Here is a 27,433-nt window from a genome sequence, read left to right on the forward strand (position 1 = left end):
CACTCACGTCTAATCCATCTAATCACAGACTGGGAGTAGAAATAGGGATTTTTATTGTTGTTTTTCCCTGTTTCCTTTGCTATTGTGTAAGTTGTTTGTGCGGCAGACAATGTTGAATTAACTTTTATCGGCTTTTTCTGTCTGATAAGTCCGTGTTTAGCCTTTAACACATTATGTGAATATTCTCTTTTTAACGATGACAATCGATCGACATGTGAAGTGACTTCATTTCCGTTTCTATTCACGTGGTATTTAGGATGACTCTGTTCATCCTAAAATACAGTCTGCCAAATGTAAGAGGAAGTTGAAAATTTGTCTTTTTAAAAATTCAGAGGAGAACCTCTCTCCTCTGAAAGCCTTATCTGTAAAAGGGTGGGGACAGTGGCGTCGGAGCCGGGAGTGCTGTGGGTGCTCAAGCATCCACGGTAATTTGTGGCATGGATCTGAGCACCTCCAGAATTGATTCAGAAATTAAAATTTCCGATATAAAACTAAAGACGAGCACCCATAGTTTCGAAACATTTCCGACGCCCCTGGGTGGGAAAGGTAGAAAATGTAAGTACTATTTTAACAAATTTTATTTGAAATTAAAATTCACAATTCTTTTTAAAGAATTCCGTGAAAACCCTATTGAAGGAGTCCTCTATAAACTCTTCTCAAGGCTGAAGTGCTGAAGATTTTTATCTTTTCCGGAGAATTTATTATTATTTCACCTCTTTTTTTCAAAGTGGCCTGTTTTCTGAGAAATGGAGGGTAACATTCCAAAAGAAATTCTACTGATATCTATGAATGGGGGGAGTTTTACGCCAAAGAATTTCCAGAATTTTATTTTTTATTTTTCTTACCTCTGATAACTCAGGGCCGTAACTAGAGGGGGCGGGGGCAACTGCCCCGGGCTGCTTAATTTAGGGGGGGCAGCAGTTTTAGGTGGGAGCAAAGAACACCATTACAAAATTATCGATTTTTAAAGTTGTGGGGGTGGCAAGAATCCTAGTTGCGGCCCTGGATAACCTCTTCTGCTTTTAATCTTACTGGTCTTTTTGAGGTATTAATTGATTTCTTTTTCATTTTTGATTGATTTCCAAATCTGATATTTTCGATGAGAATCAAATTTTGCCTAAATTTCACCATATTAGTGGTAACTAAATGTTGTTTCTGTTTGTAGGAACTGTTAAAAGTAATTGATCCAGTAATCAGATTGGATTGATTGGTTATCAGCTGGTTTTTGTACTTATTTTCACATTGGTGATTTGATTGTTGAAATTTATGCTGATCTCAATGTCGATGGTTCTAATGGAATTCTTTCAATCAAAAAATCCAGCTGAGTTGCATTCAACAATCCATTGCACCTCATTGTAGGAGTTCCACCTCCTTATTCAAGGAAAAACTTGGCAATTCAGATGGTACAAGTGGCCATTGAGAATATGCGATTGATATATTTTTCACTGAAATTTGGAAATAAAAAAAAAGCTTACTTTTTTATATAAAATAATTAATTATATTCAATCCTTAGAACCCTTGTGATGGATAAGATATCCTCAGAAAAGTTTTGTTGGAAGAAAATGTTTGATCCAATAACGTCTTCAAGTGTGGGCCGACACATAGCCCAACAAGCAATCAATTCATGTAGGGACGTCGGAAGTGTTTCAGACCTGTGGTTGCTCAACCCGAGCTTTGATTTATGAATTAATTCTGAGAATGCTCTGACGCATGATACAAAATACAGCCTTTCGCTTGCACCGACGCTACTGAACAGATATCTATGGATGCCGTGCTGAACAGGCAATTATAATAACATAATAACCTCCCCCCCTTCCCTTGCGAGCAAAGTTATTTTTCTGGGTCCTTTCAACTGACTAGAAGTAATTGCCTACCAATTTACATGCTTACTCTCAAAAACTAAGGGTTCCATTTTCAAGTTCCAGAAAATTTCATGCAATATACTTTCACCTGGCAAAGTGTAAAACAGATATACCCTACCAGTAATAAAAATACTTAAAAGGAGCTCGTAATAATTCTTTCGTCACGGACTTTTCGTTTCCCCCTTTTCTTTCATCGGCCTCATATAGACCTACACCCCTCCATTTTGGTATTAGAATTTATTAAGTAGATCAAAATATTTAGTATTTTCTCTCAGGCTAAATAATAGATATAGTAATATATAATTAGAATAATACTATATTCTCGGAATAGTCTCCAGAAATACTCCCGTGTACGCTTTGGGAGCTGAACTTGGCCGCCCAACCCTCGGTGTTTCGTTTGAAAAATATATTTCAAAATTCTGGATACGTTTACTTGAAATGAACCAATCAATTTTGACCAATGGCGGATTAAAGTCGGTTGAGGCCCCGGGCGCAAAAGAAAATATTGGGCCCCTTAAATTAGAAAAAAGTGTGAAGTTTGGGTCTTTTGGGGGGCCCTTTAGAAGGCGGGGCCCTGGGCGTTAAATCCGCCTCTGCTTTTGACAGGAATAAATTATGACCAACTATCTCGCACTCGCCCTTGCGATTCGACCACCAATAATCAAAAAATAATTGGGCGTCACAAGTAAAAAATATTCTTGACAACGCTGGCTTTAGCTTTATTTGGATTCAGCAAAATCTCCCTTGTAACAGCTAATCTTCCTCGGATTTTTATCGAGAGTATAAAAAACCTGAGTATTGAAACCGATTTCTCCCTTATTTAAATATTAAACATTTTCCTCACTATAAAGGTATAAAAACAACTTTCCTGTGTGATGGAAGATTACTTCTTCCTCGCTTTCCATATCTCAGTAAAAAGGGTTTTTGCCCAACTCAGATTTCAATTGATGTCTATAATAAAAAAATATTTCTGTAGATCCCATTAGCAATTGTACGTATTGTAACCTTTCGATTTTTGAAGATTGGAATCACTGGTATTGTTTCACTTGGTATTTTTTCACTGCCCTTTTTTCACTCTAATCCCAGATCCAAATATTTAAATTTCTCTTCAGGCTCCCCTCACCGCCCGTTAATTTAGTTCAATTACTTTCGATCACTGACAACGAATATACTCAATATGCCTATCTCGACGTGTATTCACTTACGCTCGCTATGTTTGGACTTGGTTCCATATTTTTATTATTATTAACTTTTTTCTTTTATTATTATTATTAATTTTTTTCCGTTTAACGTGTATGTTACAAATTATTTGTCGGCATATTATGCTAATGTTTATGCTATGTTTTCATTCATTTTTTCCGGGTGGGTCCATGCATTAAGACGTCATTGCGAACACAAGACTCCGAAATCATTAAAGATTTCTATCCATTTTTTTTTTCCTTTTTCGAATTTCCCACTGTATAATTCGTCACTTTAAATTCAATTCAGCGTATTACAGCTAGAAGATTTTCTTCAAAGATTTGCTTTTGCCACCGCTCCTTAAGCTCTCGTCCTTAAGACGGCCTGACCTTCGCAGGCAGTTTTGGAATTCTCCAGCAAATTCTCGGATTCCCAACGCAATCGAATACACAACAATCGGAAATTGAAACACAAACCGTGTAAAATAAAATAAAGCGAGCGTAAACCAACGCACTCAATGGGCATAAAAGCCACTCGAACTGGAAAAAAAAACAAAACTACACAAGGTTCTGACAAGTCCGTGTAAAGTAAGTTAGAGAAAAAAAAAAAAAATAATAAATAGAAAATAAAATAGGTTTACCAACAACACACACTGTGTGGAAGGAGGCAAAAAGAAGAGCGTGCGGAAAAGAATAAGAAACATTCACATACACACACACACACACTCGCTGTGTATTGTGTGTGTGTGTTTCGCTGGTAAAGAAAAGAGAGGGACTTCCCTGTAATCATAAAAGAGAAGAGAAGCAAAAGAAAAAGCTAGAGAGAGAGAGAGAGAGACAGGGCAGGTTTATGGCAGCGACCTGAAGGTGGCGTCGCGATCAGCTTACATCAAGTTCCCTTTTTTACGCACGCGCCCACGCACGTCACTGTGGCCCACAGCTGATGCGTCAGTTGGGAGCCTGACGTTCAGACTCGCAGGACGTACGCGTGCTTCGTTCCCGTTCCGTGTGAGTGTGTGTGAGAGAGAGATCATCATCAGCATCATCGGTGTGCGTGTAGTGAAGTGTGTGTGCGCGTTCTAGGGGGGAAGAGAGAGAGAAAAAAAAAACAAATTAGCGGAAAAAATTATTAATTATATAATTATTATTTTCCGGATTTTTCGAACAAAAAACTCGAATTTCTCCGGATCGTCATCAAGTTTTTCGCGCATTGACAGTGGATTTATTTCGCAAACAAAAAAAAAAGTTTATGTAACTATTGTTTCTCCCTGAATATTGACAATTTTGTTTCGTTGCGGAAAACTTTTTTTTGTTTATAGTGGATTTTTGTTTGTTTTCGGGAACGTTTTTGATTTTTTTTGTTTGTTTGTTTCCTTTGTAGGACGCATTCGGTTGTTTGTTTTCTGTTTTTTTTTTTTTTATTTCAATGATCGTGGTGTCGAAACATGACCCTAGTTCTCCCGTACTGCAATAATCAGGTTAAGAATCTTTCGTTCGAACCACTGGAGTCGAAAATGCCTTGCGTTTTCGACGGTGAGCCGCTGGACTTTGAGTCGGCCTTGATGGGCAGCGAGTGGCCCACGCTCAAGGATATCGCCGCCGAGGACGACTACGGGCCCTCCGCTGCGAACGATGACACTACGTCGCCTAAGACGACCTCTGGTGAGTAATATATAAATTATTATCGATTTTTTTTTTTTTTCGCTTATTGGGATACCTTCCCCTCATTGTTTTTATTGTCTTTTAAACTATATCATGTATTCCAGTGAAAAGTGGTCCGCAAAAAGCATTTAAGGAGAGATAGCACAAAACTTGAAGAAAACCACAATAGAGTCCTAAAGATTTTCCCCATATTAAAACGGGGACATGTTGATGCATACAAGCCCCTTCCCCCACCCTAAACCACAGGGCTATTCCGAAGTCCAGGGGGGCCTTGGATCCCTCTCAAAAAGTTACTCAACTCCAAAAATACCTGGTCTATAGGTTCATCCAAAATTTTTTCCCTCAAACTATTTCATCTTTCATCTAAGAAATAATTTTTTTTCCCCAAAAACAATTCCCTCTTGAATATGGGGAGGAAAAAATCCAAAAACAAAAACCATGAAATTTTTATCAATCGTTTTGGAAATGGATATTTTTCTCTCCAGAACATGCCAAAATTACCAAGGTATCTTGAACGGAGATGATAACAGAGCTCTTATCAGTATTATCGCTGATCACGTGATTCTATGATGCGATTTTTTTTTTCCTGATCGCATAAACTAAAACTAATAATTCTTGATGACTAGGCAATCTTCACGGGCCCCGAAACCAGACCTTTTCAAAGGCCCCCCCCCCTTTTTTTGTAAATTTATAACTTATAGGGAAAAAAATTTGACGAGAATCATTTCTGGCCACTCGACTAAGGCCTCATTCAGATGAATCTTTGGGGAAGGCCCATGATCATCTCAACAGCATCGTGAGCCCCCCCCCGCCACTTCTCCAGCAGAGTGATTTTTCCAGGGTCTCCCCACTACCAAGCTGAAAAACCTGCTCAGTCCACCGACTCTCATAAGCCATTATTCCTATAAAGCTGAAAAATTTGTACCAGTTTGTCACCTTTATACTCTATAATTATTAGAGCTCTATGGAATAAGGGGCACAGAGTCCATACAAGCATAGGAGCCGGAACCTACAGGCTGCCATTCGAACTCCAAAATTTTTTAAAGGGCTGTGCCTTCCCCCCATAATTTCTTTAAAAAAATGCTATGCACCTTCCCTCTCCTGCGAACGCGCTGCAGTCCCGTATATACGGGACGACCGGCGACTTTCAGCGCCCCCCCCCAATCCAATATTTTCTTTATGTTGGCACCTCTGTATACGGGAATCAATGATCATTATGAAAAAATCCCTTATTATTATTATTATATTGGATAATCTCTCATACTGAACGCAAGTAATTGTTTTCGGGTTATTACCCTTTCAAGGATGTCGGAAACTTTACACACGTATTAGTCAGACACGTTCCTCGAACTCGCGTTTTTTGGTTGAAAAGCGTTGAAATTCATCGGTAATAACCGAAAAACGCGTTTAAATAAATAAGTTTTAAAAAAAGCAATGCATTGTTGAAACCTGAACAATTGCGTGGCGCTCGCTCCTCACTCAACTCATCATCATCGCTTTACTTATTATCGTTCCCGTAGTGAATTTCGAAACGCTCCAACTATGGACGGCGAGAGAGAGAGAGGAAAAACACACACAGCACACAAGAGGGGATCGCACATAAATAGCGATCCGCATTCGTTACAAATCCCTATCGATCCGTAGAGATCATGGACAAACCGATACTGTTACTTTACTCCTCCCTGTGTGTTTTCAGTTACTTAACCTTTTTTTCCTCCACGGCTAGACGCTGTTTCAAAACTGTTTTTGTCACGGAACTCTTGGATCGGGTTTCTAGACGTCGGGTTTAGTTTTCGCCTTGAGAAATTATTACGGAATGGTCCCCCCACCCCCCCTCGATTTTACGTAAATTCCATATTTTTTGTTGTTTTCTCGCTCTCACTCGATTTATTTTTAGTTTCTTGGGATTTTCTGGGGGATTTTCTCGTGAAAGAGGAGCTTTGTTTTCTTCGCGTGCCGATGTTGTTATGCGTCTAGGTGAAATTTAAACGGCTTTTTAAACTGAATTGGAGATGATGTAATCATTGTTAAACTAATTTTTCTGAATGGAGAGAGAGAGAGAGAGAGTAATGAGAGTAGGAGGGCTTTTGTGATGGGGTTTTTGGATATAATAGCTAGCTCTGTTTCCGCACCTTTTAAATTTTTGTGCGGGAAGTGTTTAAATGGCGGAGGTTCTCTTGCCTCGATTCTTCACTCATTTTTCATTACTGTTTGAAATGTTATGTCAGGATTGGCATTCATGTGAAGTTTTATGTGGAGCGAATTGGCGGCTGTTCCGTATCGGTGTGTCCGCAAGCTTATTGCAATGGAAAAAAGTCTATGGATGACCATATATACGTCCCGTATTTTACAGGATAGAGCATTTTCGTATTTCTATTGTGTTCCGTCATTTCGGTATTTTTTTTTTTCAAGGAAGCCAATTCCAGTATTAAGTCTCACATTGAGTGTGGGGGTGAATAGAGGCTAAAGCAAGAGGTTCTCAACCCATTTTCCACTGCGACCCAAAATAAGCATCGTGACCTATGGCCAAAGGTTTTTTATTTTGAATTTTACAATATTTATTAAATCAAGAATTGACGAATTCCAGGATCCAGGTCACCATGGTGACTATAAAATCGGTATTGGCGACTAAAATTTTCTGTGTGATAGCTAAATTGGAGTCTTTGAGAATTTTTTTTTTGATTTCAGGACAATGTATCCTCATCCTTTGTTAAAATATACAAAGTCCCTTAGTAGTCCGGAAAACATTATTTGTACGACTGTTTTTCTTGAGATTAAAATCATTCTTGGAGCTCCTAAGAAATTTGGCTGGCACCTGAAAATTCCGAACTAAAGTTTGGTTTTAGAAATTTATGAAATATATCGATACATTTGTGTAAATATAGATATGTACCACTCATCTCAGAAGCCCCTGTGACCCATAGGTTAGGAGTGTTTAGTGTTCACAATACGCAAAATTCAATTTTACTTTTCCATACTTCGTTGAAGAGTGAAATTTGGGTAAACTCTTGAATTTTAGGTTAATGTTTTAAGGGTTACCGTATTTTTTAACATGTATAAAAAACCCTTTTTGCCAAAAATTGGGCCCCAAAAATAGAGGGCGGTGTTTCTTATACTGTACATGTTAATTAAATACGGCATTTCTCTGTTTATTATAAAAAAAATACCCCTTGAAATTTGGGGAGGATTTCAAATACTCTTCGCAATTATATTTTTCGGAAACACTGGTTATGAGACTCTCTGGTTATGTCGGTGCTTCGGTGCTCTTTAACTATCGATATTTTTACTGCAATGATATGATTTCTTTACAGCTCTTAACGCCATGAAACCCCAGAAAAGCTCATTTCTACAACCCAGGTGTTCCTCGGAATACCTGTCAGAAACCAGTGTTTTCTACCCGGTTGATTCAGTGACCTTTCCGTGTCGATCCGATCTTCGGAAAAATTGAATTCGACCAAATACTCCGATTGATATCGAAGTAGGAAAGAAACAATAGAAGTTTAAAGTTCAGCTGACCTTCATCAAGCTCCGAGCCCGTTTGCTCTTTAGGCTGCCCACGCGTACTGAGGAAAATACGAGGGCGTAAGCACGCGCGTTTGAATGGTGGTGGGTGGACGAGTCGGCCTGACGGGCTCTCGTGAATAGGCCACATATACAGCTAGGGCCGCTCGCCAGAGGCGTATTAATAATTTTGGGGCTCTTTTGCCCCGATTTTTTATATATTCTGTGGGAGAAAGGGAAGCGGCATCCGAAAAAATTCATATTTTTATTAAATATACAAGAATATTGAAAAATAATCACTATTATAAGATAAACGAAAATTTCGAACTAAAGAAACATTTCGGTTGATGAAAGAAATATTTCCAAAACCAATACAAAATTACGACCTAATGATAGAAATTATGTGAGGATTAATGAAACTTCAGAATCCATGGATTGAAAATAATTGGCAGATAATTCCGTCATCTTTGAAAAATCGGAAAAAATGAACAAAATAATTCCAGAATTGATGGAAATTCCACAATTTATTCAACAAATAAATCCAGAATCGATTAAAAAATCAGTACAAACGAAAGTCCAGAATTGTAAAAAAAAAAAAATCAATAAATGGAAAATAATTTTAGAATTGATGAAAGAAGCAGAATATAAACGAAAGAAATAATTCAGGAATAGATGAAAATTCAGAATTCATTGAAGAAATTAATTATTATCGTAAATGCGTGGACCAGTACGACCATATCAGTCACACCCCCACCTCCCAAGTGTAATTCTGTACACAACAACAGGGGGGAAAAAACCACACAAAATCAGTGGCGTCAGAGCTGTGGGTGCTCGGACCCGTTCTACAAAATTCCCGTCGGTACTCGAGCACCAATTCAATTGAATTCAGAAATTAAAAAAAAAAATATTCCCACACGAAACTGAACACGACCAACCACAGACTCGAAACACTTCCACCGAATTTGTCCGGATCCAATTCACGAATCGATATCGCATACGAAATTTAACATGGTTTTAAAAATCCACACCCGTCACAACGAGATCCGTAAAAATACATAGATAGCCCTTTATTATTCCCATCTCTCCCCTATTTCTATTCTATACAAGGTCTGTGCCACAGAGAGAGTGAGTGAGTGAGTATTGTCATGAAGTACGTGTGAGCCATCGTATTCGAGAGAGTCACGCTCAGGTTTTTTTTTTTATTATTACGTAGTATTTGGAGTCGCGTTTTTTACCCGTGAGAGAGGGGGGGGGGGCCCCCAGAAAATATATTGTCTGGATGTAGCTCCCGGACATCCCCCTCCATCCACTGCCGTACTTGGAACGGAAGTCGAGGGGGGCAATGGAATAAATTGTCTGTGTATGAAACCCAGAAGGAAGCAGCAGCAGCAGAGCGCGTGGGTCTTGCCGTCTCCTCCTTAGCGCTTGTGGGGAATCCGCGGATCCATCTACGAGGTAAGGGTGGATGGATCGTTGGAAATGGAAGAAGAAAGAGCGATGGCTTTTAATCGAGGGTTTTCTCCAGAAACCGATTCTATATTCTATCAGGTGGCGGCGGTGTGTGTGTGTTGCGCTAATACTGTATCAGCTGCGTGTTTTTTTGCTGTTGCCCTTTTTCTTTTTGCGCAGGAAAAGAGAGGACCTTTACTTTATGGACGGGGAGAACTCGCTTCTGGGCATCAATTTTTCATTTTGTTTTTTATTCGTCTGAGGGTCAACGGAAATGACGTGTTGTATTTTCCATAATGATGCTCGGCGGTGTTCTTCTTGGACTAGTTTCGCAAACTGACCCTTTTTTTTTTTTTTGAACGTGTACGAGAATGTACTGGTTTTTGCACGTTTTTTTCGATGTTTCGTCGACTGAAATGATTTCGAGTTTCATGAGAGATTTTCTATTCTTTTTTTTAACGTTTGCGGCACCCTTTGGAGTTTTGCTCGAATTTTAAATATCTTGTTGCACCCTTGACTGGGTGCAGGGCCGTCATTTCAACTTTTTCCGGGGGGGGAGCACATGTACTCAATGTATGTATGTGGACCAACTCTTCTATATATATATATATATACACCATTTTTAGTGTATTTTCAAAAGCCTGCCCTCCCCCCCTTCCTAAATGACGGGCCTGACTGGGTGGTGACACCTTCGTTTTACCCTAAAAATTGAAAATAGTCTGATGCTTCTGCAGATTTTTATATAGAATGCAGGGTTGGTATGAATCAATTTCAAAGAAATTATTGCATATGAGTATAATATCTTCTATTTAAATGGGCTTAAACATGAGACTTTTAGCTAATTTAAGGCTGGGCAGGTTTAGAAATTTGCTGTGTTTTGTCAATGAAATTTTTTTACTGACTGTCGTCGCCTGCATCTACTGCGCATGCATGCAAAAATTATTTTGGTAGTTCCGGATATGTATTTACAAAATGTTTAGTAGCATCCCCTACTGATCTTACGGCCCCCTACGTGGCAATCAACATCACAAGTGCTGGGATTACACTAAAAAAATGAAAGATCTTTTACAAAACCAGCCAATAAGCCTTTTGGTTATATTCGCTTATTGGTTGAATTTTCAAAGTTTCATAAAAGAACCTCTATTAAACTTTGTAGTGCAATCCTGAAATTAAAAAAAAGGACAAGTATAAGATCAGGTTGAGATTTCGACTTGAGACACCATGAGCAATGCAGACATTTCAGACTTCCAGCGACCAGGATCAAATATGTTTGATTAGTTTAAATATTCAGACACTCATAGTTCCTTTGTAATTCCTGGGTAAGACTCGTGATTGCACCTTCCGACCCAGCCCTAAAGCCATACAGAATAAATTACTGAATGCTGCAATCTTGACAGTACAGATTTGACAGACGAGTGCAAGACTCCCGAGTGGATAGTCAGCAGAGGGCTGATTCGAGATATAAGAAGTCTCTTAGCCTTGGTGTTCTGAGTCTCAGCACCTAGAAACCCCCACATTCCTTCTCCTGAACTTTCCGAGGCCAAGTGTATGGTGGTCCTGGGTAAATGCCTCATGGAAAAAGCGAATCGCAGTTTAAGATATCTGAACGGTGATAGATGCATTGAGAACAACGCAAAAAAAAGTTTCAACATCTGTGTTGGCAGTTATCAATGCAATCCAGGGGAATGAATATCGCAACGTTTGGCTTTTACTAATGTCGCATCCGGTGTTTATCTGAACGGAAATCTCTTCGGGAATATCGCAACACCAGTTCATTCGACTGCTACAGTGGTGTATATAGCTCATCATGGGGAGAATATTGCGAAATAATATCAATATGCTGAAATCGGGTATAAGGTAGGAAGCCCAGAGTAAAATTTCATATGCTATGTAAACTTAGAAAAGAGCATTTTTTTAGCATTTGACGAACCGTTAAGGGGAAAAAAACCAATATCCAGTAAAAACATGAAATTTTAATGGTTAAAAAAAATGGTTATCACACAAAATAGAAAATTTGTTAGTTTTATTGTAGCAGTATTTGGGGCGTACAGATTGAGTAAATAATTGCTTGTGTGGAAACGGTTTCTTGTTAATATACAATAGTATGCTTTCTAACGAGTCATTTCGAGCGACTTTTAAAAAGAAATTCCGGTTATAAATTTGTTTTGCTTGAAAATTCGAAATTCATTAAAGGAAAAAAAAAATATAGAATAAATAAGTAAGAGAAAAAAGAGCAATCGAAAGCACCAATCTGATGTAGAGCGGAAAAAAAGCCACCATAATAAAAATAAGGGAGAAGAAAAACAAAATAAAATCTTAGGCGGAACGAGATTAATGGCGGACACACGTTCCGTCGGAAAAGAAATTCGGTCGTAATAATGCAAAAAAATACATAAAATAAAAATATATTATTAACTGGGTCAGAAAACTCGCGTGTAGTTTTATCTTTAAAAAGAAACGGATTATAATATTATTTCTACTTATTATTATTTTTTCCTTCTACCGAAATTGCGTTGTGAGAGTCGAGTTTTCATCTCCTTTGCTTTGTTATCCGTTGACACGCCAATAACAATGAGATTAGACGCCGTGATAATTAACGGAATTTTTTTGAGTACAAAATTTGCAATTATCTGATACTTGTAAGATAATGTCGAGAGGACTGACGAATTGGGTAATGTACAACTGTGCAAATAAAATTAGTTGTTTCACTGTGGGACTGGGACTGGTAAAGTAGAGGCTGAATATTTTACCCTTCAATACATGACTTTTTGAAAAAAAACAATGTTTCACCATTTGTTTTTTTTCACATAAATTCAAAATTTATCGTAGTTTTTCAAAGTACGTGAATTTTGTTTAATAACTAAATTTAAAATTTGTTTCTAGAATATCTGGGAAAAATGACTGAAAATTTCTCCTGATGATTATTAAATTGTCTAAATTGGTTATCGATTAATTGTAGCTTATATCAGTTGAACGATGCATTGAACGGCTAAATAATGTACGTACAAGAAAAAATACTTAACGTTGTATGAGGTAGATCTTTGTCATCATAGGAATATACAAGGTGCGCATAATTAAAGTCAGCCTATTAATAGCTGGCCATAGCCGTAACAAGTCATCGGAAAATTATGAAATTTTTGAAACGCTTTAACCCTATAAGTGGCAATGACGGGATATCTCGCCTCTATAAAAGCCTCTTATTTCAGCATTGCCAAGCCCAGATATTTTGTAAAAAATGATTTCCCTGTACCTCTTAGTTTACATCTGCTAAAAACCGAAAGGAAGCCTGCTTTAAAATTTAAAAAAAGATATGACATTATGAAGGTGGATTTAGTGATTTCAAACCGCCGCTTAAAGGGTTAATGAGAGGATGAGAGAAAAAAAAATTGGCAGAAAAAATAAATCGATTCCGACATTCATCGCTAGAAGGTGTTTGGATGTTTTTCTTCAGGAGATGGAAATGTTGGATTTTTTTTTTCTATTCAAATTGATCATGATTGCACATGATATAATGTGCATTTCAATATTTCCAAGCAGAACCATTTCCATTCTCATTTCTTCACTGAAGAGCATGACGTTCAGTTTACAAGGACGTGCTTTGCTGACGAAACTCTTTTACAATCAAAACACAATGATTTCACATCAAAAAATACGCAGACATTTTTTCGGTTTTTGGACTGGGAAAATTCTACCCATCCTTTCATTAAGACGTTCATGTGGCTTTATAATTTTCTGCTGGGTAAATCAAGGCTGTAGATAGCTCAGAACACGCTGACTTTAAATACACACACCCTGTATATTACAAACTATGAATTCGGTAACGTATACAGCCGTATTTGGTCGTGCTGATGGAAACTGTCATGTAGGTAAAATTTCTTCGAGCTCGTAAATGACGTCTTTATATTATACTCGTAATCTCAGCAGATTTTACTATCGATATTTATCATTTTTTTCCCCGGCTAATGACGTCTTATCAATCATGACGTTGCTTCGATTTCACGCTCTTGATTTATCTTCGCCGCAGACTTGATGAGAGTCGACGTTCTGGGGTGATATTGATTGAGAACAAACGCGTGAACAATCGCGCGTGTTATTATGATTAGAATCATTTCATTCGAATTTCGCGAAGTTCAAATTTCACGAATGGGTTGGTTGATCAACGACGGCAATAATTCCTCATCACTTTTTTTCTTTCATTGCGTTCATTATTATATAAATGTACGAATATATATAAATAACCATAATCTCCTCCACCTGCTCGTTTGTATGTTACATCTTTGCTCAGCTGAATAACGGAGGCGTCGTTTTGTTGATTCAGTTGCTGCAGGGAAGCGGATAAATCCGGAGGAATCGCTCGTTGCGAGAGTTTGGAATTTAAGGTTTTGAATTGCCTCGTGAATGTTTTTTTATATGTGTAATATTGACAAATATATCAGGTTTTGTTACCAAATTAAAAACATGAATACCGTCGGCCCCACTTGATCGGGTAACGGATAAACTGACATCTCGCTTATTCGGATAGAATCCTTTGGAACAAAAATTTCTTCCATAAAGACGATGTTAAAGTTCTCCGCTTAATCGAATATGACGATTCACCCAACAAATGTAAATACATATTAACCACTATAAACATAGTATTTTTATTAGATCAAAACAATAAAAAACAACATATTAAAAGTTGGAGTTGATTAAAAAAAACTCGCTTCAGTACATTTATTTGTATTTTATTTTTTTTCTGTTTGGCCCATAGAGGGCGCTAACTTTTTTCGATGAAAGTGGAAAATTTTCACAATGCCATAGCTCTATGGGTTTTAGTTATTTCATGCAACGCCTTTAAATGAAATATAAAAAAAATCATTTCATTTTTTGATTTATTCCAGAAGCTTTACTGATACCCTACTGATCTTTCATCACTTTCCAAACAAATGAACTACAATACACTAACGGTGCGAAAAGACAATTTCATTGTTCTCCGCTTAATCGGATATTGTGTGCTGGAACTATTGATATCCCTTTAAGTGAGGCCGACTGTACTATGATTATAATTTTTACTGTGTAATTAAATGAAGGGTTAGGAACTATATAGCCGAAAAATTGATTTGAATTTTAATGAGAATTAAATCCTTACCTCATCGCTATGAATGTGTTGAGGATAAACATGCAACTTTACAACCCCTTCTGTGGGACCCGATGTGGCCCATACCCGACTGGTTCTAGGGCGAAAGGACAAATAAGTAATAGTAAATGTCATATGGCGACCATACGTCACGTATTTTATAATTATTTCCCATATTATTTTCGGTTCTTTTGAGGAGCGATCATCCTTATGTGGATCCGCACATGGCATTATTACATTTCCTCGGATAAACCCTGGTGTCGCACGAAGATGACCAAGTGAAGAAAAGGCCAATCTGTGCAATCCCAGAGCTGTAAATTAATGGTTCAACTGCTGCTCTCCTTAATTGTTTGTGGTAGATATTTTCACACTTATAAAAGAACCACTTCGGAGCATAAATTGGCAGGCATACAAATGAAGATCTCGACCTTGCCACGACGCCCCCTGACAAAGGTTGGCGACGCCCACTTTGAGAAACACTGCCTGAAAGGAATTAATATTCACATTTAATAATGAAGAAAAAAGTGCTTTTTCTTTTCCAAACTCACTGACCCTCTATAATATCTCGAAAGACCCCTGGGTAAATATCCCCCCTGCTTCAGGCACTGGGAAACCCCCAGAAGAGCCGCTATTTGGAAAACCTATGTAACGCCCCCGAATAAAACAACAGCGCCATGTCAAGCCAGAGACGTAATCGAGGGAGTAATTGATGTTTCACGGATGAGGCGCCCAAGAGGCCAAGGGTATCACGAGATTTAATGGCACGGTGTCGACCGCGATGAGCGTTTTTTTTTTTTTTTTTTTTCATTTATTCCTGGATTTCCGTGGTTTTCCACCATGACATTTACGACTTGTTGCTTATTCCAAGAATAATAACGACACGTTCGTAATTCGCGGCGTAGCATTGGGAGATTAGTTTTCACACCTCCCTCGCTTACGATGATGCGATATTATATTATTGCATCTCGACGACAAGAACACGCAGGAAAAAGTCGACTTCAAGAGATTTTCTTTCGCGAAACTAGTTCTGTCTCCACCTCCGATTGACTTTTTCCCATTAAAATGTGGGTCACCCGAAGGTCGGTGCACCCGCGAGCACTTTCTAGTTCAGCACTGCCTCAAGCGAGTTAAAAACGCACGCACCAACTTTTTTTTCGAGTGCGAGAATAAACCGGTAAGTGTGGCGCTCGCTAGCTCGCACCATACACCACCACACAACACAAGCTAAAAGCCAACAAGTACCATACCAGATTTTGAAGAGAAAAAAAAACTAGCGACTAGCTAAAGCTTCCTGGTGTTATTTACCGTCCCTGTTTCTTTTTGTTATATTGTTGTTATATTATTTTGGCCACTCCTACCTTCACCTAGGTATGAAATGGTTGAGCAGTTGCTGTGCTTCCAGCGTGTCTGTCTTTTTTCCTGCTCTCTGTATGCTTCTTTTTCCTACGATTCCATTTTACTTAGTTTTCTGTATCCTTTTTTTCTCATTCCTGTTCGGGTCCATTCGTTTTTTTGGTGAAAAAATTCTTGAGAGAGAGAGAGAGGAAAAATGTTTTATATTATTTATTATTACTATATGAGGAAAAAGAGAAACGCGATCACCGATTTTTGTGTGTGTGTGTCTCGTGGTGGAACACGAGATTCCCGTTCGAATGTGAAGCGTGGTTATGACAACGCTTCTTTTTTTTTATAGGAAGCGATGTGCGATGCCCTTTTCCACGGTGTTTTTCACGTTGGGTAGAACGTGTGCATTTATTAATAATGACTCGCGGATAGATTATACTTTAATGATGCGTTCAATGTTTTATTGTGGTTTTTCCGTTTCTTTTTTTTGAACGTTTTACTTTCTTTTTTTTTTTAATTTTTCCGTGTTGGTGTTATGATTCCCTGCCTTCGCGTTGTTTCTTTACTGGGAAATAGCACGTTTCGCTTGTTAAATGCATTGCCACTGTTGGAGAAATGATTGTCGCTTGGAGAATTGTGTGAGAACACGTTGTTGTGATTGGTGTTGTGGAAAGCTATTGTTGTCTGTAAGCGGTGGAATTTCATCGTCATACTGAGCTAATGTCATTTATCCACCTTATTCGGCAATTTGTCTGTTTGGTAGGACTTTGTGTTAGTTTTGGTTTTTTTTTAATTCTTGTCTGTAGCCTTAGAAATACGTTGAGGGGATTAAAAAAATATTGCGTGCGGAGCTTTAAAACTGATTGGATAACAAAGGCTTTTTCGAGAAACCATTGTTGCCCGACGATTTTTCGACCATTTCGGACATTTGCCCAGCTCTGACGAACTTTTAAAGCAGCCTATGGCTCAATCCCGGTCCAGTTTGGTATACATGCGAAATTTGTGGAGAAGACCGATCTAAAATTGTGTAGATTTGCATAAAGAACAAATGTACATTCATGCTTTCACATTTATATATGATTTATGAATTAAAGAGGCCGATTAAATAATCAGTTTGATTTAGATAATCAGAGTCCGGCAATTAATGGCGTAAAAATAAATTTCAACAAAAAGGTGCAGATGCCTCGGTACCGAAATGCATTCAGTATTTAAGATCATTAACACACAATGTCCATCTATAAAGATGGATATAAAATAATGGAACATATATATAAATATAATTAATAAAAATAAATAAGAGAGAAAAGTATAAATTAAGATAAATAAGGGTACAAATAATTTGTGTCAATATTCTTACCACCAATTGGTATTATATTTCACGTAATAAAATAGAATAAACACACACTTCCTAGGGAGAAAAAAAATTCAAACTACATATAAAATAATTTGTATTAAAAATGCAGATTCCTCGCCACTTTTAAAAGTCACAGAACATTTGAATATTTTTGTAGTTAAATTTTAAAATTCACAAAAAAAGAGGCTTTTCTCTTTTATGCGACCTTGTGTGTGTGTTTAACGCTAAAAATAACGATAAACAAAAAAAAAATTACGTTTTTAAAGCCGAGATCACACTAAAAGTTAAAAAAATTCTTTGATAGAACTTGGAAAAATGAAACCAATAAGCGTATTATCGGTCGAATTCGAGCGAATGTAACCGATAAGCTCATTAGTTTTTCCTTACAAGTTTTGTAAAAGACCCTTTCATCAAACTTTTATAGTGTAATCCCGGCTCTAACACTATTTTACAGCAATTTCAAGATGTTTTCATTACCACTGCATTATTTTTTAATGGTATTTTAAATGCGTGAAATTCTAACACTGTTTTTATTGCTTCAAATGTCATTATTTTTGAAGCGTGTAACGCATTCGGGAGAGAGAGATGGCGTTGTTTCTTATTGCCCTATTAAACGGAAAGCGCATTTATTTATTTGTCTCGTCGTTGGTGTAACAACGAAAACGCACCACTTTTTTTATTTATTTGCTTTTTATTCTCTACCTCTCTTTAGCGTTTTATTTGAGGACGTAGTAGCAGAACACGGCGACCTCCCACTTAGCTCATTATGATAGGAGCGAGATAATCTCGTAAACAGGTACCCCGAAACCGACCGACCTCCAGCACGAACTTGGGGAAGTGAGTATCAGCTGTTATAAGTAGTTGTTAGCTGCTGATCCTCGACGTCGACTGGCTAAACTTTATGCTCAAGGTTCACGCGAAGGCTGACAGATCAATGGATGGTTGGCTTTGGGCCTGGCCTCAATTTGCATGCTATGGTATTATGATGATCCTTTCCGCTGTTATAACGCCGCTCGGTATTTGTTTTGGCGCATTTTGGCGGAATGATCTCTTGCTGGTGCTGGATTTTGGACTCGCTGAAAGGGAGAAATCCTCAGTACATATTGTACATGGTGGGCACGTCAAATCGGGCCCACTCTTGTCAATTTAGGCCCTTTACCCTCTCCGGTTATTGAGATTTCCTGATCCGTGGTATTTCGTCGGGACTTGACTATCTGTGATATTGTAATGCGCCAGGAGGGTTCGGTATTTCTCCTTGTTAATTCTAGCCACTGTCGGGTTCGGTGGAGTTGGATAATAATAATGTTGGGTCACAGAGAATACGTATATATCGGTTTTACACTTGTGTACCCGCGAGAGATATTTCGTCGGATTGATTTTGCGGTGTTCGCAGTGTCTGATGATGGTGTGTAATTTGGATTCGCGTGCGGTAATAATAATGTGTGTTATATTACTTCACTGAAGTGAGTTAGAAAGGCGCAACCGGTAAAACGGGATTGAAATACATACAACTGAAATTTTATTGTCGTTGCAACTGATTTGCAAAGCTTTAACCTAAAATTGAATTATCGATATGCTGCGTTACCTAATAAATGACTTTTACTAAGCTCTTCCGGGACAGGACTTAGCAGTGCTCTCAGCTAGGACGCAATCCCCTATGGTCCTAAAAGTGTGGGGATGGCAGGGCTCTAGCACAAGACGCTTATTTTTTTCCCGCAATATAAATACACTATTAAGAGGGCCCGTGAAAAATCTGGCCTGAGGGCTCGCCAAAGATCCCAGGCAAGGGGCTCAGCTGCACGATTGATTTTCTAGAAAGTTTTTTAGAATATAAAGCCAAATATGCACTTCCGATTTCCTTCTAAGATACAATCATTAATTAATTTCTTTGGATGGGGTCTTTGGTGGGGGCCCCAAGTCAATATTTTGCATGCTCCGCCAATAGTAAATTCATTGTGTAAATAACGGGGGAATGATGGGATTCGTCTCGAGTCTTAGGGTTGATTTGGAGCCGTATAAGTGTCCACTATGGCGTGTGTGTGGGGGGTGTTATTAAAGGATCCAACGTCAGCCTTTTTCTAGGCACATGCATACAGACGTTGTAGAGGTCAAGCACCGTTTTTACATGTTGCTGCCCTCCATAGTAAATGAATGAGTGTGTTTGTTAACAGAGACTGTTTCTCGCATGGGGAAAACGTGGCACGTGCCCAGGGCCGTAAAATTAGCTGCCTTTTTGTAGTTTAGGCGCAGCTCATTTCTCTCTGCATAATGCTTCTGCTTCAACACTATATGCAAAGAGCTCCAAAAAAATTATATTTGCCCAGGACCCGAACTTATGAGGAACCGGTCCTGTTTGTTAATAAGCATTACTGTTATACGACGATATTTTTTGTTGTTTGACATACGGATATGGTTTAGTTTATGGATATAGGATTTAGTTTACGGATATGGATATAGTTTGACATACTATAAACTGATGGAATTTCGAACAGGACCGTACCAGTTGTGACCGTTATTTCAAGCTAGGCAGGTGTTTGCCAAGCAGTTAGTCAAAATGCATTGTGTTCTCGATTTTACAAATACAAATACAAATACAACGCCACAACAGGCAAACCGCCCAACGAGGTGGCTGACTTAAGAACATCATGGATCCCCGAGCCCCTACCTACCTACTACTGCTACACCACCACCACCAACCCCCCGCGGAACCCCCCCCAACGAATCGGTAAATGCGGGAATGTGCGTGTACGTGTAGTGCAACCTGACGTATAGTTTGTTTCTGTGTAATGCTTGTTATGTGTAGTGCTGCCATCTGCCCCCAGTTTTACTAACTATGAGTGAAGTGTTATGGTTGAATGATTTACCGTTGTAGGACTGTTGCTCTCTGTGGCGAGACTTTTTAACGGGGAGATCGGCTCGCATTTGCGCCTTGAAGTTGGGAACCACAGAAAACCAACTTCAGCCGACCACCACTGTGGGGTTCGAACCCGGATCCTCGCATCACGAGTCCGGCACTATAACCACTCGACCACCACAGCGGCCCCGTTGTGGCTTCTTCATCCTCTGTTTCTGCCTCTCTCTCCAGCAATGCGTTGAGGAGCGCGAAATTCCCAAGCCCGGCCTTGGTTACGTTCTGAATTATTTATTGCGGATTGTCATGAATCAGTATCTTAGAATCGGGAATTCCGTATCGTATCCGCCGATCAAATCAAATAAAAAAAAAAGCATAGCAAACGATGTATTTATTACGTTTTATGGGCTAGTAGTTACCTAAGAATTCTATGGAATGGTTCCGGCTGTCGCCATTCTTGAAGAGACGCGCACACAAATTTGATTTGTCAGTCGTATATCACCGCCGCAGATAAAACACATATCAAGTTCATAAATGCCTCTCGCAGCTTCGAGATAATAAATCCTACGTTTTGCTCTTTCTTTTCCTCTCTCTCTCTTTTACGTATCTATTCTTCGAGATGTCATTGCACTTGAATGAGGATTGTCCCTGTTTTCTCGGTGGCCATCTCTTTCCTCATAGCTCGTTATCAAATTAATGACGTTTTAGCGAAGCTTTTCTTTTTTTTTAACCCTTTGAAGTGAGAAAGGCAAAGATTAGATTCTGTCGGCAAGTGTCACATTGTCGAGTGTCATTTTCGTGAAGGGTTTCTCGCATTAAGTTTTTCCACATGAGCGAATTTCTCATGAATAATATATACGTACTTGTATTTCCCCCCCCCCCCTTATGTTTCGATATGACGGTGGAAAAATCTCGTTGCTTATTAATGATGATAATTTGTATACTTCTTTGATTGGATCTAGTGGTGCCTGAAAGAGTGGGGATCACACGGGGTTCCCAGTACTCGAGTCAAACAGCCGCTTCCCCTAATTATTGTAGCTTTTCATTCATTCATTCTCAATTTTCATTGATTTTTCTTTCGTGTATGCATATTTTTGTGTAGATATTTCTCAGCATTTTATGGATTCCGATTTTTACTCTTGAAAATGCTACCGCTAAATCATGGCAAAAAAGGGACCCTCAAAAAGTTTTCAGCCTTAGGCTTACTTGAGATGGTTCTGATTTGATCTTTATAATTCCATGTCTACATCATAATTGATGCCTTTTTCATATACACTCCGATTTTCAATGTCAGTTACTGTACTATAGTCAGGGCTAGACTCGTGCAGTTGAAAAGTGTGCAGCCGTAAAATGCGATTAAAATACTTCAACTCTACGTATGTCAATTTTACCTCAAAAACGGTCGATCGTGTCTTTAGTCCAGGGCTTTGTCTTCCCTCTTTTCTTGCAAACAAAAAAATATACAGGGTGTCAAATAAATTCGTAAATAGTTTGATATTCATAAAAATGGAAGGAATTGGTATATTTGAATGCAGTTAGCGAGAAAGTTGTCACGAAGTTTTATACAGATAGATTTGGTTCAAATTTTTGTCAATAGAGGAGCTGCATGTCAGTCAGTCGGACAGAATTGATTGGACCAGAATTTTTCTTTAATTCTTCCTGTGTCCGAAACGTTCGTTAAGCTTCAGCCGGCTATTCGTTTGTTGAAGTAGAACAACTTCACGAATAGTGCTTTGTCCACCGATCTCAACATCGCGATTGAAACCTCATGCAAGCGCCAGTTGCAGAAAAATTCAGAAATGAGCTGCTAATAGTATTAGGTCTCCGCTATGCATTGTATAGGACTTCGACTTCCTGTGATTTGCTTTGTTAAGGCGTCTTCTAGCGGCGAAATTTTGAACTAACTTTTTCTGTACCCCCAAAAAAGTCCCCCCTTCGTGAGGATAACTTTTTTGCAAACCGCATTCCATCCAGTTTCTTCAATTTTTATGAATTTTCAAACTATTTATGAATTTACGGGACACCCTGTATGAGGCTTTGAAACTAATAAAAATCTGATGATATGTTATTTTAAACACTTGACAAAATTAGCTCATAAGGTATATTCACTTTTTTTCTTAAAAGATTAACGTCGCGTGTCCATTGCGCCCTTGTGTAGACCACAAAATGCGTAAATGCCACCCTACGTAGTGTCCCTGACAGCAACCTTATAGGACTTGAATTTATTGAAAATAATCTAAAAAGTATACAACACTCCCGGAGAGTGTGATAACGTACTACAGTCGAATACAGTTATACCGAAAATCTCGTTTTAATGAACACTTTTTCTAATTCCCCCAAATAAGTTTATATAGGAACAATGCTAGGTAACCTGAAATTCCTTTATAACGAAAATTTCGTTTTAACGAAGTGATTCCTCTGGTCTCTTGGCGTTCGTTATAACGGGATTCGACTGCATAACAATAACAAAAAAGAGAAAATCCCCATTTTTAATCCGAGAGATACTTTGTACGAAGGCATCGAGGCCTGAAAAATATCTCCTCGGAAACCGGGCAGCGAAATTCCTATCCCTGATCGCAAGTCGGAAATATTCAATCACCACCATCCCCCATTATTTTTTGAAGGAGGAAAAACAAAATCCACCTTCTCTCCTATACGCGTTGCCGTGTTATCACAGTAAATCACGTTAATGTTAAGTAAAAGCGAGGCTATTTATAACGGGGCAATAGCTATTTCCGGCTACGAACTCAAAATAAAATTCCGATATTGACTTTCTTAAAACGTGCACGAAATTCCGCGAGAGGAGAGAGAGAAAAGGAGAGAAGAATTCCAGTTAATCTTTGCATGAACTGTGCTCTCGCGAAGCTTTCCTATTACGAAAGCCTCATCATCACGATAACGGGGGCCCTTTTTTGTTGTTATTTTTTTTCGGGGCCCCCCTGTTCTTTTTTTTTTTTCACCCAGTCTCTCGTTTTCTCAACACTTTCGAGTTTCCTCTCTTTCTTCTTATGAGGAGAGGAAAAAAAAAATAAAGAACAAGGCCTTGTTTTCTTATTCTTGTTTCAGGGAAATAACGCTAGTGGTGGTGGTTTGGCATCTTACCAGAATGGGCCTAATGCTTGTGTGTGCGCGAGAGCTGCTTATTATGCCCTTTTTTTTTTATTTCTCTTGAAGCCAGCTAGCTTGCTGTCCTTTTGGGCATTGGAGCGAGCGTTTTAGGGCATGATTGTCGTCGCCATGAGGATAAATAAGCAAAAGATTGGTTTTTTTTATATATATTTGAAAAAAAAAAAATTGTTTATTTGTTGTTTATTTTTCTGGGAAAAAAGCTTGCGGCGCACGGTTTCTCGTGTTTGTTTGTTCGCTTGCTGTGTCAGAAGCGACACTTTCCAATGTTATATTCCCCACACCCGCTCGGATCGTGTTAATTCTATCGCTGCCCCGCCCCGTTATGCGTTCAGTGGCGTATTGGAACGGATTGTGCGTCGGGATTATTTGTCAGATGTAACGTACGGTTTATGTAATGGTTAAAATGTACATATGCCTGTGCCACTCACACGAATCAGTTTTCGCGGATGTGTTTCCGACTTTTGAAACTCTGCCAAGATTTTATTCAAGTGGAAAAAGGACACGCGATGTGTTAGGGAGATGGCACGTATGATAGTTAGGAATTATTTGCTTTGAAATGGATGGAGAAATAGAAGGAATATCGATTTTGGTGCAGTTCTTTAATGGGGGGTGGGGGGATTTCTGAACGGTGCGCCGTGGTGTTCTAGGATTACGTAAGGTCTATGTCTATAAGGTGGAGTGAGATATTTTTAAATAACATTCTTTTCAACATGAGTTCTCGTACCACCCTGATTGTGGGATCAAAGATGGTTTTAAAACCAATTTTTACTTGATCTTGATTTGCTTGTTCGACATTACGTGTACAAATAATGAATTACGATAGATGTTCTCACTGGCTGGCCGAAACATTTTTGTACGTAGTTACTTTTCTGCTCATGCCTTTTCTCTCGAGCCTCTTGATATCAATGTCCGCGACCTCAGTGTCATGTCATTGCCCCACATAATGGAGGCTGACTCCACGGGCCTTATTATTTTATACTTTTTATACCATAAATTTACTAGAAGGAAGCCCATGAAATATGATCTGGAGAATAGATCCCAGCCTAGTTTATGTGGACCATGGTCTCCGAAGCTTCTCAAGTTTGGTCACAAGTGCCACGTGAAATATTTAAAATTATAATTTTCCGAGGGTATTGCGAATGTGATAAAAAAAAAGTGTTGGAATCTCTGATGAAATGTTTTTGAATATTATCCGCATATTTTCTAGTTTATATTGTATACTCGACCTTATTTCCGTACGTGCAAATTGTAGGTGGTGTGCTTAAGGTGGTTTTGAAACTTGCGCCATCCCATCCACAGTTCCCCCGTCCTAGTCATCCTTTATCCGCGACTCCCCAGAATAATCTAGAAGAGAACCAACCACTATATAAATAAACAAATTTCAATATCGACAGTTTACCCACGACACTCCCGAAAGAGATTGGCGGCACCCTCAGGCCCAGTGACGCACACTTTGTGAACCATTGGTCAGAGGCCACATAGTCCAGGAGACAAAATTGAATTAACTGTGACAAATATTCATGACTGATCGAGTATCTTTGACATTATCCTGGGGGGGGGGGGGCACAAATACTTGCTCTTCCAATGGGATCCATTAAATCAGAGTAACCCGATTCATTAAATCAACCATCTTCAACCCGTTGCTCGCGAGCACCCATGGTGCTCCCCGAACCGCCAAGAGTGCTCATGCTCCTGATCAATGCTTCGATTAAACACTCTGTAAAAAAGTTGCATTCCAGAATTAAGATTATTTCAGGCATACGCATGTCAACGTCGCCGAAAGGGGGGGGGGGTACTCTTCATTTGGTAATGAGCATTGGCAGTGCTCATGACTTGAGAGAAGTTGAAGATACCCTGCATTATATGCTCAGTGAAAAAACAAATCGTGAGAAAATTTCTGTTAAAAACTATGCTCAGAACACGGAAATAACTCACGGGTATATTATGTGAATTTTCAAAAGATGTAATAATAATATAAATAAAGGACATTGAACGAACCTATAATAATTCATTGTTGCTTTTTTTCTGTACGGATGAAGAATCGCATCCGCGAAAAGGGAATTTCGGGTAGAATGGGATGGACGGATGAAGTAAAGAGAATATTCGCAAATATAAAAAGAGTAATAAGGCATTTCCGCTTGAAGCTTCCTTTGCGGCGCAAATGACAGCGCCATCTGGCGTCCGATATGTGTAGTTGCACGTGGATTTCTTTCGCCTCCTCCCTTACGTATGTGAAGCAGCAAAGAAAACTTCTTGGGAAAGCACAGCAGCAGCACATTATATACAGTGAAGCCTCTCTCTCTCTCGGCCTCCGTCACCTGAGGGGAAACCGGCCGTTGGGAGATGCGTGGCCACTTAATGGAGATGGATAAAACAAAAGATGAAAAATTCCGGACAAGAAGACATTGGCCATACGAAGTGGTCTGATTTTGCAAAGGCGTTTTCCGTATTTTGATTTTGCGTAGATCCATCTCATAATCATTGTTTCAGTATCTGCTTTGTATGTTTGAAAATTAAAATTTGTTTTTGCGAGGCTGGTCATTGATATGGAGGTCAGTTGCGCTGCTCGCAGAACCTGTCAATCAAATCCGAGGGTCAATTGCACTGGACTCCCCCTCTTATCAGATGGGTTAGTTGCACGGGAGTGTGGATCGATAATTAGATTCACCGAACCTTATCTTACGTCGTTATCTTATCTGTAGTAGATCAAAGCTGGTTAAAGAGCGTTCGAAAATTAGAAACTTTATAAAAAGTATGAAACTCAAGACTAAAGATGGCTGAAAGTAGAGATGCGTTAAACGCAGTCGCAATGCAAAGACGCATTTTGATGATAATTCGACTAATTTTTAAATATCTGACGGTATTCGGTCTCCAGAATACCGTCTGTTCTGACGGTATACCAGAACAGAGAGCCCAAAAGATTCCAATATTTGAAAGCTATTTCATATTGTGGGTGCAATAGCAACCCAAAGAATTGAGGTTTAGCGATAAGAAAATAGAATATCAACTATATAAGACGAGGAATATCATCTCGACGTAAGACAAGGGAGTTTTAACCCGCAAAATTTTTAAACGTGGCAGTGACTATAGACCACTGCCAGTTCTATGCCTGGATAAAGTGTGAAGGAGAAATAATGAAAAGGAAGGGGGGGGGAGAAATTTCTCTCTATATTAACAATCGGTAACAGGTGCAAAGGCGGGGAGGAGGGGCGTCCAGTGCAATTTGGTAGCCAAGCCTCCCTTCCAGTGCAACTGACGCGTCTCCGTTTACACAATTGTGCGATGAAGCGCCGAACTGCATCAGAGGGTGAAACGAGATAATTTTAAATTTATTGACTGAGAAAAATCCCTAATTTCAAACATTATACATAAATAGTTTTTAGATGGGTCATAGGAAAGATAACAATTCCTAATTAACCGATTTTTGACTGAATTGCACACATTTTTTTAATTTTTTTTTTATTGATGACTGATTTCGTCATTTACGATATTGTCCTATTTAAGAAGTTTTAAGAAAAAATTGACATTGATTTAGCATATAATTAAAGTAATTTTTTTTTTAATTAACTGAATTAAAATACTTGGTAATCATATGATTTTGGAAATTTTTGATTTACCACGTGATAAAAAAAAAAATTAAGAAAATTTTTTTTTCTGTTCATTGTTATGAAAATATAGGATTTAAAATTTCTGATAATTTCACTTTTCAAAAGTCATAAATCAAATTTCTCTGTAAAAAAATTTTTTTTAAATATTACGACACTTTTTCCTCTTACTACACTTTTCAATTTCCATAAATGTTCGTTTCATGGAAATTTGTTACGAAAATAACTTGGGGAATACTTTTAAGTGTTTCACAAACGACACAGTTGGATGCCCCTTTTAGGCCAGGGTTTTTTCTATGTCCAATCAGGATATTTCATGAACTCTGAAACACTGATTTTTTCTGATAAAAATTTATATTGTTAAATCAATTGCTTCAATATA

General features: G+C 38.6%; 1 protein-coding gene across 1 annotated transcript in view; it reads left to right on the forward strand.

The window, feature by feature from the left end:
* The first annotated feature begins 3,962 nt into the window (after positions 1-3,962).
* The window catches only part of LOC149078743 (uncharacterized), a 37,304-nt gene continuing 13,833 nt past the window's right edge, over positions 3,963-27,433 (forward strand). Inside the window, exon 1 of the mRNA XM_089240845.1 lies at positions 3,963-4,702. Coding sequence (XP_089096971.1) covers positions 4,486-4,702 — 217 coding nt within the window. The 5' untranslated portion in view covers positions 3,963-4,485. The remainder of the gene's footprint in view (positions 4,703-27,433) is intronic.

Source organism: Pholcus phalangioides, unplaced genomic scaffold (assembly GCF_987345545.1).
Source record: "Pholcus phalangioides strain wild (caught in Gottingen) unplaced genomic scaffold, Ppha-v1.0 ptg000013l_1, whole genome shotgun sequence".
Classification (NCBI taxonomy): Eukaryota; Metazoa; Arthropoda; class Arachnida; order Araneae; family Pholcidae; genus Pholcus; species Pholcus phalangioides.